We start from the raw sequence: 13,817 nt of genomic DNA on the forward strand, positions 1-13,817 counted from the left end.
AGAGAGTCCAGTGGAGGGCAGCGAAAATGGTTGCGGGGGCTGAGGGATGTGACTGGTGAGGAGAGGCCGAAGATGGCAAGCGGCCGGTGCCTTGGGTGGTGAAGCCAGGCTCTGTGGCTATCCATCATGCAGGCTGCTCCCGGCCTTCAAGGAGACGCCGTGTCCCAGAACAGTCTCACAAAAGCCACGCACAGAGATCAATCACGGTGTCCCTGCTCTGCTCGCAGAGCCCGGCACTGCGTTGGCTCCTCGCGTTGGAGCTGCAGCGTGAGCCTGTGACTTAAGCTCAACCCTGCCACTGGCTTGGCTGGCAGCCCTGGGCAAGTCCCCCATCCTCCGTGCACCTGTCTCTCTGCAAGGGGACGCCGAGATTGGCTGCGGGTGAATAAGTGTCCGCCTTTCTGTTGCCGCTGCAGGAGAGGGCGGGGAGGGCCGGGGATGTGTGGTCTTGTCCATGAAGCCTGCCTCTGACCCAGACCTGCTGCCTGGTCTTGGGTTTGGGTGCGAAATCCGGGCTTGATCCAGGGAATGATGTTGAGGCTGGGGGCTTTAGGCAGCTGCTTAGGGTTTTTGGAGGGTAGGTGGTGGGGGGCCTCAAAGCCCTTTCCCTTCCTTCCACCGCTTGCAAGGGGACTGGGAGGATGGCCCTGTGCAGCGAGTGATCCTTCCATGTGATCTGAGCCGAGGAGGGTCTCTTCGTGGTGTGCTGGGCAAATATCATGTATGGGAGCTGCATTCATCCCTGTTAAACCCCCTCCTCGCCCACTGGAGACGCGATTCTTCACTTCCTGTCCTGAAGGGTCCTCTTGCATTGCTCCGCGTCCTTAAACTGCTGCCGTGTTCCTCCCCAGAGACGGCCGCATGATGCCCGCACTGCACTAGTCTCCACGGGACTTTGCGGCCAACACATTCAGTCAATGCAGAGTGCGAGACCGCATACATAATGGAGCTCCCTGTCCGAGGGGGCAGCTCTTCCTACACGGGGAAGACGCTTTGGCTCTGTCGACTTCCCCATCCAGGCATCTCCCCCATGCAGCATCCCCAGCTGTGGTCTGTGACGCCCTCTGATTGCAGATGCTCTTGTGGCTGCAGAGACAAGCCAGCTGGGACAATGCTCCTGTGATCCAGCCTTTTGACCTGACCCTGCGAGGATTCATAGGGTGTGCTGGGGTGTAGCCTGCCCTGGGCTCCTTTCATAGCCACTTGTGTCTCGGGGAGAGGAGCAGAGCACAAACGAGGCAGTGCAATGATCATGCCGGGTGTTAAAAGAAGGGACTCCATAGGGAGCTGACTGTTTGTGGGGAGCAGGCTTGGCCCGAGCAGTTTGTGCCATGCTTCAGGGCTGGCCTGCTCATGGCAAGGGGGCTTGCCTGGCCCCGCTGCGTCTCGAGTCTGGGGGTTCATTTTGCAGCTCTGAGAAGGATGGTTGAATTGAAGGGCTGGTGCCAGAGTACGTGGCTAATAAACCCAGCCCAGCGTAGAGGGAGCCAAGTGTAATAATTGCACTACTGGCTGCATTACTGCTGGTGGTTTCTTGGTGGAGGCTGAGCGTGTGCAACATGCTCATGACCGAGTCCCGGAGCTGTAGGGCTGGGAGGGGGCCCGCAGGGCTATCCAGGCCCAGCTGCTGCTCTGAGACCATCCCAGACAGACACGGGGCCCGTTCTCAGCCTCTGGTGCCAGGGTCTCTGCGATGATGCACCCAAGCAGCTGGGCTGATCTGTGCCACCATAAACGAAGCCTATGACAGCTGCATCGAGCCCCTCAGAGGAGGTGAAGGTGATGGTCCCTGCATGAGGGGATTTAAGGGGCCTGAAGCAATGTTCTGGCCTGTTCAGAGGGTCTTGACCACCCCCCGTTGCTCTCAAGTCTGAGCACTGCTGCCCTCAACCTCTTACAGGGATAAGGGACTTGACCAAGGCCACACACCAAAGTCGATGGCAGAGCCAGGCAGTGAGCCCTGTCCCCACCACTGCCCAGGGAAACACCTGTTCTCTAGGAGACTGGGATCAATGCTTCCCTGCCCCTGGCCAGGCTACGCAGAGGCAATGGGACTTCTGGGGATGAGCCCTGGTAGGACCGGGGAGGGAGCAGGGAAGCAGGGAGGGGGCGACCCCCATGCCTTTGTGGCTCTCTGACCCTGCCTATCCCCGCAGTGCCAGATGGAGTGCAAGGATGTGGCGGCGGAGACCCTCTATGACGTGCTGCATGACATTGAGTACCGAAAGAAGTGGGACACCAATGTCATCGAGACCTTCGACATCGGGAAGCTGACAGTCAATGCCGACGTGGGATACTATGCTTGTGAGGAAGAGGAGGAAGGGGAAGGCAGGGCAGTGGTGTGGGGAGAATGGGGGCTCTTGGTGACTGGCAGCAGGTGGCTGCTCCAGGCAGGGGTTGGCAAGGGACTGGGGCAGGTACAGGACTTGGCTGTCATACTGGGCTGTGCGTGCTGCTGGGGCGCTGGCCGTGCAGCCTCTCCAGCGCATGGACAGGAACGTAAGAACAAGAACATAAGAAATGCCATTTATTCCATCTAGTCCTCTGAGTCACACAGGGACAGAGATTGGAGGCTGGAAGGAAGACTGATTTTTTTTTTTTTTTTTTTCTTTTTTTTTTCCCGTTCCTTCAGCATTGGCGGTCCAGACAGCTCTGATGCAGAAGCCATGCTCTTTATTCCCCTACTGCATAGTGACTGATGCCCCTTTCCTCCAAGCACGTGTTCGGTCCCTTTTTGGACTGCAAGCAAAGGAGGGCAAGAGCAATGGGCCTCATTGCCCTCCACGGAAAGCTTGGATTGGGGTCTAGAAGGAGGATGTGTTGTGGGAATGGGAGACCCTCTGTTGCAGTGGTGAATAGGGACCCCAGGGAGTGCATTTGAATGGGGCAGATGGGTGCATTGGGGTGAGCAGAGGTGACGCAGTCTAGCACCATTCTCCCTGGTTGTTGCTGTAAAACCCTGCCTTTCTCCTGCCCAGGGAAGTGCCCCAAGCCCCTGAAGAACAGAGACGTCATCACCCTCCGCTCCTGGCTGCCCATGGGCACGGATTATATTATCATGAACTACTCTGTCAAGCACCCGGTAAGTGCCCGGCGCTCCGGGAGGGCAAGGCCTGCGGGTGAGCTGGGGCAAGGGCTTGGATTTACTGAGCCAGGGTTGCTTGGATAGGCGCTGGCTGACTGCCCCAGAGGCCGGGATACTGGGGGGCACGTGGTGGCTGTGGGCACAAGTTCCTGCTAGACTCTGGGACCACAGTTGGGGTCACCCCTCCCTTAAGATCTCATGGGGCTTTTAATGAGAGCCCCAGCTTCCTGCCCCCAATTCTCTGCCTATGTGCAGCTGTGGGGTACATTGGGTTTTGCAGCTTTGGAGAGGGTGATGGAGGGGGGGCTCTTTGGTAGCATGAGCCCTGGTCCCCTGAGTCTTGGCTGTCACTGCTGCTTCCTTGGGCCACCAGCCACTGGGCGAGTGCTTGGATCCTCTGGGCTGAAAATACAGCTGAGGGGGATTGGGTAGCGGCTGTCACAGGTATCGCAGTGGGGTGGTCTTCAGTAGGACCATCACTCCAGCTGTGCTCGCTTCTGCAGGGCTGCTGTCTCCACGGCTCCTAGTCACGTAGCTCCCATTTTGCAGCCCTGTAACTCTAGCAAAAAACATTAACTGCGTGGAAATACGAACTGGGGAGAACGCTGGCTCATCACTCTCAAGCACTGGAGGCTGTGGCGGGCCAGTAGGGGCACTTCTGCGTTGAGCTGCCCACCCCTCTGCACCCGACCACCTTCCAGGCTCCAAGTGCCTCCCTAGGGGCGCCTCACGTCTGGCTATCCCCCTTCCTGAAGCACACTCGCTAGCCTGGGGGTAACGTGGCTGCCACCACCCTGAGAAAGGACTGTCTCGGCCCTGTGTCCTCGGGGAAACACAGGCCTAAAGTCCTATGGGTACTCGACCCAGTACAGGCACTTGGGGCTCTTCCCCAAGTCTGGGGGCAAAAAGTAAGTCTCCCTTAGTCCACAGACCTAAGGGGTCTCTTAGGCATAATTTAGACCCACCCCTCAATAAGTCTCCCACATCAGTCACAATGGAGAACTTTATTGATTACAGGGGTAGGGTGAAAATAGGGTACAAGATTGAGTAATATCCTAGAAATCCTAACGAGCAAACAGTCTGGCTGAGGTAGCCTTTTGATCACACATCTGAGTTACTGCCAGCTAGATATCTACCCAGATCTCGAGTAGCTTACAAGCATCATACCAAGGCTGGTGGAGATCCCCTCTGGAGGCAGGCCGTTTCCAGCTAATGAGTTTTGGGGGAGAGAGCCAGTTTCAGATGGTAAAGCTCCTCTCTAAGTGTGAGTCCCCTGCATGGCTGCTGCCCCCTCCTCCTGGGCAGTCTTAACTTATACAGTGCCCGTGACCTTGTTCACCTGGTCCAATGGAGGCCAGCTCCGGTTGGCTGTTAGCCAACCAATTTGAAGTACATCACTAGTTGCCAGGAAGACTCCAGCCCACCAGGTAGATGTCCCTCCCCCAGGTAGGTGATGCCAGTCCCGTAGGCAGAGGGATCAGGTTTCCCCCCTCCCTCAGGAATGCAGCCAGCTCAGGTTACCTAAAGAGATGGGGTAAGGGTGCGTCTCCTCTGCTGGGCCTGTCCTGATCACATTGTCACGGAGCAGAGATTTAGGGGAGAAACAAAGACGGCTTCCTGCCACACTTCTCCCCCTCCCCCCCTTTAAAAACTTGGACCCCTAGCTTTATAGAGCTATGGATACAAGCATGCTTTGTTTGGAAGTGTCGTCTTTCACACCTAAAGAGAAATTACACAACACAATAATACACATAAAATATAATAGCATGTTCAGGAACTCCCCCACCAGAGCGCTCTCAAGCGGGTCTGAGTCCACCCGACCCCCTACCCAGAGTCCTTTCGTGACAGGGCGTCTGTTGTCACATTCTGGCTTCCCTGGGTGTGCTCGACGGTGAAGTCGAACTCCTGAAGCTGCCGGGCCCATCGCTGCGGCTTGGCATCGGAGTCTTGCATCGTCTGCAGCCACTGCAGTGGGGCACGGCCCGGTAGGACGGTGAACGGCTGCCCCCATAGATAGGGCCTCAGCGTGTTCAGTGCCCAGACGATTGCCAGACACTCCTTCTCCATAGACGACAGGTTTCGCTCCCGAGGGATTAACTTCCGGCTGAGGTACACCACGGGGGGCCGCGTCCCTTGGTGCTCTTGTAGGAGTACGGCTCCTCGTCCCACGTCGGAGGCATCCGTGGCGACATAGAAGGGTTCATCAAAGAGCGGTGCCTTCAGGATCGGGTGTTTGACCAGGGCGGCCTTTAGGGTGTCGAATGCTTCTTGGCACCCCGGCCTCCAGACCACCGGATCAGGGCTGCCCTTCTTGGTCGGCTCACGGAGGGGTGCCGCCGTTGCTCCGAATCCCGGGACAAACCGTCTGTAATATCCGGCCTGGCCAAGGAAGGCTCTGACTTGCTTCTTGGTTTGTGGAGGTGGCCAGTCTTTAATGGCCTCGATCTTGCCCCACTTTTGCCCTTCCACTGGCATGTCTTGCAAGATCGGCAGTAGTCCGTCACATTCTGGGCAATTTTGCGCCAATAAAAGTTTGCCTGCAGCCGCCGGCGTATCTGTTCCCTGCCCGTGTGACCAGCACACGATGAATCGTGAGCCATGGAGAGCAATTGCTGTCTGTATTTACAAGGTACTACGATCTGGTGATGGGGTTCCTAGGTCTCGGCATGGTTCTTTGGCACCCACAACCGATAGAGAAGTCCCTTATCCCAGACCTCGTGCTCCCTCTTCTCTGGGGTGAACTTGGTCTCTTGCTCCTGAGCTATCTGCCGGAGGTCCTCCAAGCTGGGGTCCCCCAGAACCTCCTGCTTGGACTCCTCTCGCCCGGCTAAGCCATCAGCAGAGAGTTAGGGGGCTCCTGCGGGGAGTGCACCTTCCCCCTCAGGGACTTCCTTGGACTCCTCCCTGAGAGTCTCGCCTCCCTCTGCCACTGATGGACTAGACACCTCCCTGGGACTGTCACTTAACCCACCCTCAGGGTTGCTAGTTCCCTCAGGGACTGGTGTGTGTTCACCCTCCGCTGGGGCCTCTCCCAGGGCAGCCAATGGTGTGGCTGTCTCTTGGGGAGTTTCTAACCCTCCCCCTCTAGCCTTTCTGCTCTGCAGATGTGTCACCGTGTTAATGCAGTAGGGGTCTAGCTCTAGGGCCTGGTCCACCTCCCGGTGCAGGAGTTCTAGATCAATGATATCCCGTCCCACCAGGATGGGGACCGGAGCGCCTTCCAGCACACCCAGGTCTATGCACATCGCACAGCCTCTCCACTCGATGGGTGACCGGGTTACTGGTATCTCAAATGGCGGAGACCCCACCCCTTGAATGGTAAGGGTCCTCCCTGGGATTATATTTGCAGGTGAAACTAGGTTGGCATCGATTAATGTCACGCTGGACCCCGTGTCCAGTTCCCCAATAAGGGTTCTCCCATTGACCGTTATCTTGGTCCGGTGGGGGCCATCACCTCCCCTGGGTTTGTGATCCTGTAGCAACAGGCACGCCCCTCGGAGGGGCTCGGGTCTCCCCCCTCTTTGCGTACAGCTGTTGCATATCTGACGGGCTTGGGTTTGGTGCTTAACTTTGGGCAGTTGGGCTTGATGTGGCCCGGCTCCCCGCAGTTATAGCACCCCCTCTTTTCCCAGTTGGGAGGTTTGGTCGAATCAGGGGCCTCCTTACGCTCGGTCTGGGATGGCCCCTTTTCCCCTTTTGGACCTGGCCCTCCCCCCTCTTTGGACCCCTTTCTGTTCCTTCTCAGAGTAGGGAGGCCTCTTGTCTGACCCCTCACGATTAAGCAACAGCTGATCCACAATTTCAGCGGCCTCAGGGCCGGTTTTGGGGCCCCTGTCCTTGACTAGGGTTTTAATCTCCCTCGGCCAGCGGTAATAAAATTGGTCCAGCGCTGTGAGATGGAGCAGCTTCTCTCTAGTGTCAGCCTTGGCTCTGCTCCGTCTGCCCATTTAAGGGGCGCGTCCCACACCAGGGCCACAAAATCAGTCATTGACTTCTTGGGTTGCGGGCGGATATGCCGGAATTTTTTTCTGGAAATAATCCGGTCCTAACTTGAACCTTGAAGACACGGCCTGTTTAAAGGCATCATAGTCATCAGCTGCATCCGAGGGCAGGCTGTTCAGGACCGTCGCCTTCTACCAGAGCAGCCATGTGCATCGTGAGCTCCTCCTCAGGCACCTTCCACCATCGGGCTGGCCTTTCGACGATGCTGAGGAACACGTCAGGATCGTCTCTGGGTTGGTAGCGAGAGAAGGCTGGGGAGTTCGCTTTGGGGTGTCCCCCCAGGTGCTTGTAGGGGGCCCGCATCTCCCCTGTTGGGCTGCAGACGGAGTACCTCTACTTCGTGCTTGCGCTTGGCCTCTGCCTCTTGGGCCTCCACCTCACGCTTGAGCCTTGCCTCTTGGCGCTGGTGTTCCCTCTTTCTCTCTGCCTCCTCACACTGGACCTCCCACTCCATTCTTTTTGCCTCCAGCTCCATCTTTTTCAACTGTAGCTCATACTTGAGCTTGCTCTGTCGCTCCTCAGCTTCTAGCTGCATTTGCAACCTCCAAGCGCTCCTCCATAGGGGGTGATCCCTCGGAGGGCTGTGGACTTGGCGTGCGGGGATGTGATCCTGGGGAGGACTCAGGAGTTGGCGTGCGTGAAGGGGGCTCTGTGGCTGAGTCATTGTTGCCCAGGAATTTAATCAGCTCCTCCTTCTTCAGCCCTTTCTTCACTTGAAGGCCTGTCCCTTCCTCTAGTTCTTTTAGTTCGGGCACGGTCATTTGGACATACTTGTCCGCCCTCCTGGCTATCTACGCTATCCAGTCAACCTGATGCCAGATTAGAAATTGTTTGCTCAAGGGATTTCAGTGACTCTATTCCTCTTCCCAAATTATGCCTGTAAAACAGCAGGGTATTCAGATCCCATGGCTCCCACCACGAGTGGCGGGCCAGTAGGGGGCGCACCTGCATTGAGCTGCCCACCCCCCCTGCGCCCGACCCCCTTCCTGGCTCCGAGTGTCTCCCTAGGGGTGTCTTGCGTCCAGCTGACCCCCTTCCTGGAGCACCCTCGCTAGCCTGGGGGTAATGTAAGCTGCCACCACCCCAAGAAGGGACTGTCTCGGCCCTGTGTCCTCGGGGAAACACAGGCCTAATAGTCCTACAGGTACTCCACCCAGTACAGGCACTTGGGGCACTTCCCCAAGGCGGGGGCCAAAAAGGAAAATATCCCTTAGTCTGCAGACCTAAGGGGCCTCGTAGGCATAATTTAGACCCACCCCTCAATAAGTCTCCCACACCGGTCACAAAGGAGAACTGTATTGATTACAGGGGTAGGGTGAAAGTAGGGTACAAGATCAAGAATATCATAGAAATCCCATAGAGCAAACAGTGTGGCTGAGGTAGCCTTTGGGTCACGCATCTGAGTTACTGCCAGCTAGATCTCTACCCAGATCTCGAGTTGCTTACTCACAAGCATCCTCCCGAGGCTGCTGGAGATCCCCCCTGGAGGCAGGCCGTTCCTCGCTCATGAGTTATGGGGGAGAGAGCCAGTTTCAGATGGTAAAGCTCCTCTCTAACGCATGGCTGCTGCCCCTTCCTCCTGGGCAGTCTTAACTTATATAGCCTCTGTGACCTCATTCACCTGGGCCAGTGGAGGCCAGCTCCGGTTGGCTGTCGGCCAACCAATTTGAAATACATCACTAGTTGCCGGGCAGACTCCAGCCCACCAGGTAGATGCCCCTCCCCCAGGTAGGTGATGCCAGACCCCTAGGCAGAGGGAGCCGGTTTGCCCCCTCCCTCAGGACTGCAGCCAGCTCAGGTTACCTAAAGGGCTAGGGTAAGGGTGCGTCTCCTCTGCTGGGCCCACTGGGCCCATCCTGATCACACTGTGACAGGGCAGAGATTTTGGCGAGAAACAAAGGTGGCTTCCTGCCACAGGCATTGTCCAGATGCTCAAGAAGGCTTGATTTTGTTAGGTACATCAGGAAGAGAGACGTATGTTTGACTGTAATGTACTCCAGGACCAACGAAGCAACATCTTTAGCTTGTTTTTGTGTAGTTTGTTATGTTTTTACACCTAATATATGAAATAGCAAATGAGTGCATGTTCCAATCTTCTTCAATCTTAAATTGAATAATTTAGCTTTAGGTCCGTACTTACTTGTTAAGCTTCTTGTGACTGGAGAAAATGCGTGTTGTGTTTAATGGGGTCGTGCCCCCTGCTTTGCTAGATCCTAGATCCGCCCACGTGACAAAGAGGAGCTCAGCTGATACCTGCTTTTCCCTGTCTCAGGTGGTCCCCGTTCGTGACCCCGCTGCCCTGGGGATCCCCCCCTGCTCTGGGAGCAACGTGCCAATGTAATGTCGCTGCCTTGAATTCTGGCTCTGGGCCACCTGGGTGCCCAGCAGATAGGGCGCGAGCCACTCGCTGGTCCTGCCCAGACCAGGGCACAGGTTCAGCCCGGGTCTGTCTGCTTTACCTTCCGTGCAGAAATACCCTCCGAGGAAAGACATGGTGAGAGCCGTCTCCATCCTGACGGGTTACTGGATCCAGGGCAAAGGAGCCACCAACTGCGCCCTCACCTACCTGGCCCAGGTGGACCCCAAAGGTACGGATGCAGCTGGGAGGCAGTGCAGGAAGGCAGAGGCTGCTCAGCCACCTCTTTCCCATGCCCGGTCATATTGAGCGGCATTAGCACATCCTATCATCCCGCTAGGCCGGACCCTAGATGCCTTCATCCACTCACCCCAGCCTGAGTTGCTGGTTCTCCTCTTTCCCTAATGTGGGGGAGATCCCCAGCTCCTGCCAGCCTCTTCCATCCTCACTCCTGACCCTTTCTCTGCCATCGCCTGCCCCCACCTGAGTCTCCCGAGCCAAACTTGCCAAGGGCACAACCCGCCGGGAGAGAAGCGGTGCAGGAGGCTACACAAGGCTTCATGCACCCAGTGCATGGGGAAAGGCCCAGGGATTCACGCGGAGAGCTTAAAAGCCCAATCTTGCCAGCTTACAGCCTGCAAACACAAATCCCAGCTGCCCGGAGAATGACTGCACATGCCAGAGACGCTGCTGCGGCCATATCCTCAGGCCTCTTTATAGTTTCATAGTTGGTAGGGTTGGAAGGGACCTCAGTGCTTCAAAAGCTGCCATGGAGCCAGACCCAGCAGCAATTTTTATTGGCAAATTCACTCAAGCCAGGCCTCTCAGGGGACCAGAACGGCTCCAGGATTTTGGGTATGCTTCAGCCAAGAGCCCCGGGTTAAATAGAAAGGGCAGGGAGAAAGGGAAAACCTTGAAAGGATGCATTTGGTGCTGGGGACCCCGCACTGTGTCTGGGGTAGAACAAAATGGGTTTTGTGACTCTTCTGCACTTCAGGGCTCACTGGAGCCTGGATTCCCCCCCCACCCCGCTTTCTCCCTCGCTGCTTGTCCGCGTGATGCCCCCCCTTGGCCTGGTTCACCGCTGTGCCTCATGCCCTTGTCTCTGTTGCTCAGGTTCCTTGCCCAAGTGGGTGGTGAACAAGTCGTCGCAGTTCCTGGCTCCGAAGGTGAGTGTCCGGAGTCAGTTGGACACGCCTGACTTCCCTTCTGCGCGCTCTCCTCCTCCTCCCAGAGGTCCTGGCGTGCTCGGCCCCTGGGTCTATCGTGCCTGGTATCCCGTCTCATGCCTCGGCAGAGAGTGAGTGCCTAGAGGGAGAGTGAACAGGGCACGTTCACCCCGCTCCTCTCCCATGGCTCCTTGCAGCCAACTTGGAGGCTGGAGACCACATTTCCAAGGACCTTTCCTCCATGGCCCTGGGGGAAGCCACCAGCGTCCTGTGGCAGGGAGCTCCACGAGTTCAGAGCACGAACTTCCCATCGTCTTTGCTGTTGGTTGGTGGCTTTTGCTTTCCATCAGCCCAAAAGCTCTTTCACCACCCACCCTGGGCCCTGAAACAGCAGCCAGAGACGCCTGCTGCTGACTCCCTGCTTTAATTAAACCCTTGCCTCATCATCCTGGATCAGGTGGAGAATCTCCTTGACCCTTTTGGTAGCCCCTCTTCGTCTCTGTGCGGGACATGGGGCGCTGTAGGGGCTCTGAGCTGGGGCAGGCATCGCCTCCACCCTCCCACTGGTCTCCCGCTGTTTCCCAGCCGCAGGTCTGAGCCCCTTTCTCCTCTGCTCCCCCCGCTTGCAGGCCATGAAGAAGATGTACAAAGCCTGCTTGAAATACCCCGACTGGAAGCAGAAACACAACCCGCACTTCAAGCCCTGGCTGTTCCCCGAGCAGAGCACGCTGCCCGCCGTGGCGCTCTCCGAGCTCTCCATCCAGCATGCCGACTCCCTGGAGCACATCGACGAGAGCGCGCTCTCCGAGACCAAAGACGACCGGGGTGAAGCCAGCGACGAAGACAGCGTGAATTAGGCTGCGCTGCCCCCCCTCGCTTGCGCGTGCCCCCCGCCCGTCCCCCACCCGACTGGGTTTATTTTGTCTGTGTATCCCATGCAGTTCGTGTCTCTCTCTTTCTCTCACACCGTGCACGCTCCCGCGTGCTCACGCACTGCCGGCCGATGCACTTGGGCGCCGTTGGCCACGTTTTGTCTCGTCAGCTGGTGACCATCCTTCCCCTTGATGGGTTCTCCTCAGCCCGAGCCCGGCTCGTCCCTGGGGGGTACCTGGGGGATGGCGCTGCCTTGTGCATCCCTGTGGCCTGAAGCGAGACCCAGGTATGTTCACGGGGTCTTGCAGGGGCACGACCCGCCTTGACCCTCTCCATGCACCAGCAGAGCCCCCTTAGAGCCGGGCATGGATGGGGGAGAGAGGGCAGGGGGCACGATCCCCGGAGGGTGGGAGGATGTGGACTAGGACCCCCCCATTGGGGGCAAACTCCAAGTGACCTTCAGATGGATTCGGACCGCCGCAGCCTGCTGGGGGATCCGCTGCGGGGCGGGGTAGGGATGGAGCCCCTACCCGGGCCGAGAAATCCCCACCTCCCCTTCCCGCTTGGCCGGAGCGGGACAGGCGGTCCCAGACGGCCGCGCGCTCCCCGTGTTGTGGTCTGCGGTTTCCTCTGCTCTCGTGTAAACACTTAGAAACTGCCTTTTCCGACTGGGACCGGCCCGGGTCGGGCCCCGATTCCCCGGGGTGTGTGGGGAAGGCGGGGTGGGGGGCTCTTATGTTTGAGGCCTTGACTCTGGGTTTGGAAGCCTGCTCATCCATGGCGGGGCAGGGGAGGAGATTTTGTACCTCCAGCCGGAGGAGCGGATTTAGGAATTAAACGAGTAAATCGGGCGAAGGCTGTGGCTCAGCGTCTCCTTCCCGCCCCATCGGCCCTGCACGGGGTGGCCGGCCCTGCCAAGGAGGTGGGGGCATGGTTGGTTGTGTCCTGAATACAGAGCTAATGCAGGCTGCGCCCTGCTCTTCCGCCCAAGGCCCCGCTGTGAGCTCGGTGGAGCGTGAGGCAGGAGGCGGGAGCCGCCAAGGCCAAGGTCTGTGTCTGGTCAGCTGGAAGGGATGCTGTCGGAGAGGAGAGCTCCTGGGAGTGCACCTGGGAGGCTTCAGGCAGGACCCAGGAGCAAGTGCTGGGCTCTGACTGTGCAGCCTCCGGTCCAGGGGATGGTCACCTGGTTCCCCGTGGCCTGGGACTACACCTCCTCCACTGCGCAGGCGGTGAAGCCAGTGTTGCTCTCGCTGGAGTGGGTCAGGCTCTCCTGATAGCTTGCGCCTAATTTTGAGCTCTTGGTGGGCTACAAAGCTACTAGGATTGCTCCTGGGAGGCAGGCTTGTAGGAGAACGGGGCGGGCTAGGCTGCCCTTTGCAGAGGCACAGAGGGGTTGGACACCCTGGATGCACGAGTGGCTTCGGGCTGGCCTTAGCCTCAGCTTCTCTATTAGACTTTGCCTGTTCCCAGGGGCTTGGGGGTGTAGATCCTCAGTTCACTGCCTTCCCTTCCCCAGGGTTCAACCTGGTTCCTCCCCAGGTTCTGGCCTTACCAGTCGCCTGCTGCAAACATCCACCTCTTCTGCCTTACGAGGCCCGCGACCCTGCGCCGGGGTACAGGAGCAAATCCCAGCTTACCTGGTCTCTTCCGGATGGGGATCTGTCTCCACGGGCTCCCCGGTTTCTTAGGGCTGCCATGAACATTACACCCAATTGCAGAAGCAGGCCCCTCATCCAACGACCCTGACCCTGTTTTACCGTATTTCCTGGAGGAACATGCACAAGGAAAAGAAACCAGCCCCCCCAAAAATTAGCGTGCGTGTCTTAAGCAGGGAGGCTGTTTTTTAATTCGCTGGAATAGAAGCATGGAGACGCTGCGCTGCAGTATGGCTTCTCGGGCAGGAAGCAGGGGTGGGGGTAGAGTCCACCATTAACCCTTTCCCTGCCTACGTTCCACTTCCCAAAAACAAGGAGTGCGTGGCATGTGGCACCATAGGATAATATCATTTTCTCGAGGGACTGGATCGGTAGCTCTCCCTACAGTGGGTCTGTAAACTGGCAGCCAGGTTTGGGGCACAGAGAGGCAATGAAAGCATAGTGAGGGGTGGCAGTCTTTGCAAGCTTAGTAGGGTCTTCCCCGTGATACCTACCTCCCCGGCTGTGATGCGCTCTCCCTGCGTTATGCGTCATGTTCCTCCTGGAGGTTTGCATTTGACCCCGGGCTGGCAGCCCACGCCTCTTGCCCAGATGCCATGCACCCAGAGCTGGCCCTGGGACCCCGTGCAGAATCAGGACCCAGGGATCGGCCCAGAAATACCACAAGCCCATCTGCT

At 57.8% G+C, this 13,817-nt stretch overlaps 1 protein-coding gene and 1 long non-coding RNA gene across 2 annotated transcripts in view; both read left to right on the top strand.

Annotated features, from left to right (window-relative positions):
- LOC109323592 overlaps positions 1–2,149 on the top strand; it is a 17,536-nt gene extending 15,387 nt beyond the window's left edge. Inside the window, exon 3 of the long non-coding RNA XR_002104700.1 lies at positions 1,876–2,149. This is a non-coding gene — a long non-coding RNA (uncharacterized LOC109323592). The remainder of the gene's footprint in view (positions 1–1,875) is intronic.
- Positions 1–12,336, top strand: part of STARD10 (StAR related lipid transfer domain containing 10) — a 31,502-nt gene extending 19,166 nt beyond the window's left edge. The window contains exons 3-7 of the mRNA XM_019555234.1: positions 2,157–2,304; positions 2,979–3,082; positions 9,558–9,675; positions 10,560–10,612; positions 11,242–12,336. Of these exons, the coding sequence (XP_019410779.1) occupies positions 2,157–2,304; positions 2,979–3,082; positions 9,558–9,675; positions 10,560–10,612; positions 11,242–11,469 (651 nt within the window). The 3' untranslated portion in view covers positions 11,470–12,336. The remainder of the gene's footprint in view (positions 1–2,156; positions 2,305–2,978; positions 3,083–9,557; positions 9,676–10,559; positions 10,613–11,241) is intronic.
- The last annotated feature ends 1,481 nt before the right edge of the window (positions 12,337–13,817 follow it).

Source organism: Crocodylus porosus, unplaced genomic scaffold, assembly GCF_001723895.1.
Source record: "Crocodylus porosus isolate Cpor-Errol unplaced genomic scaffold, CroPor_comp1, whole genome shotgun sequence".
In the NCBI taxonomy this organism is placed as follows: domain Eukaryota; kingdom Metazoa; phylum Chordata; order Crocodylia; family Crocodylidae; genus Crocodylus; species Crocodylus porosus.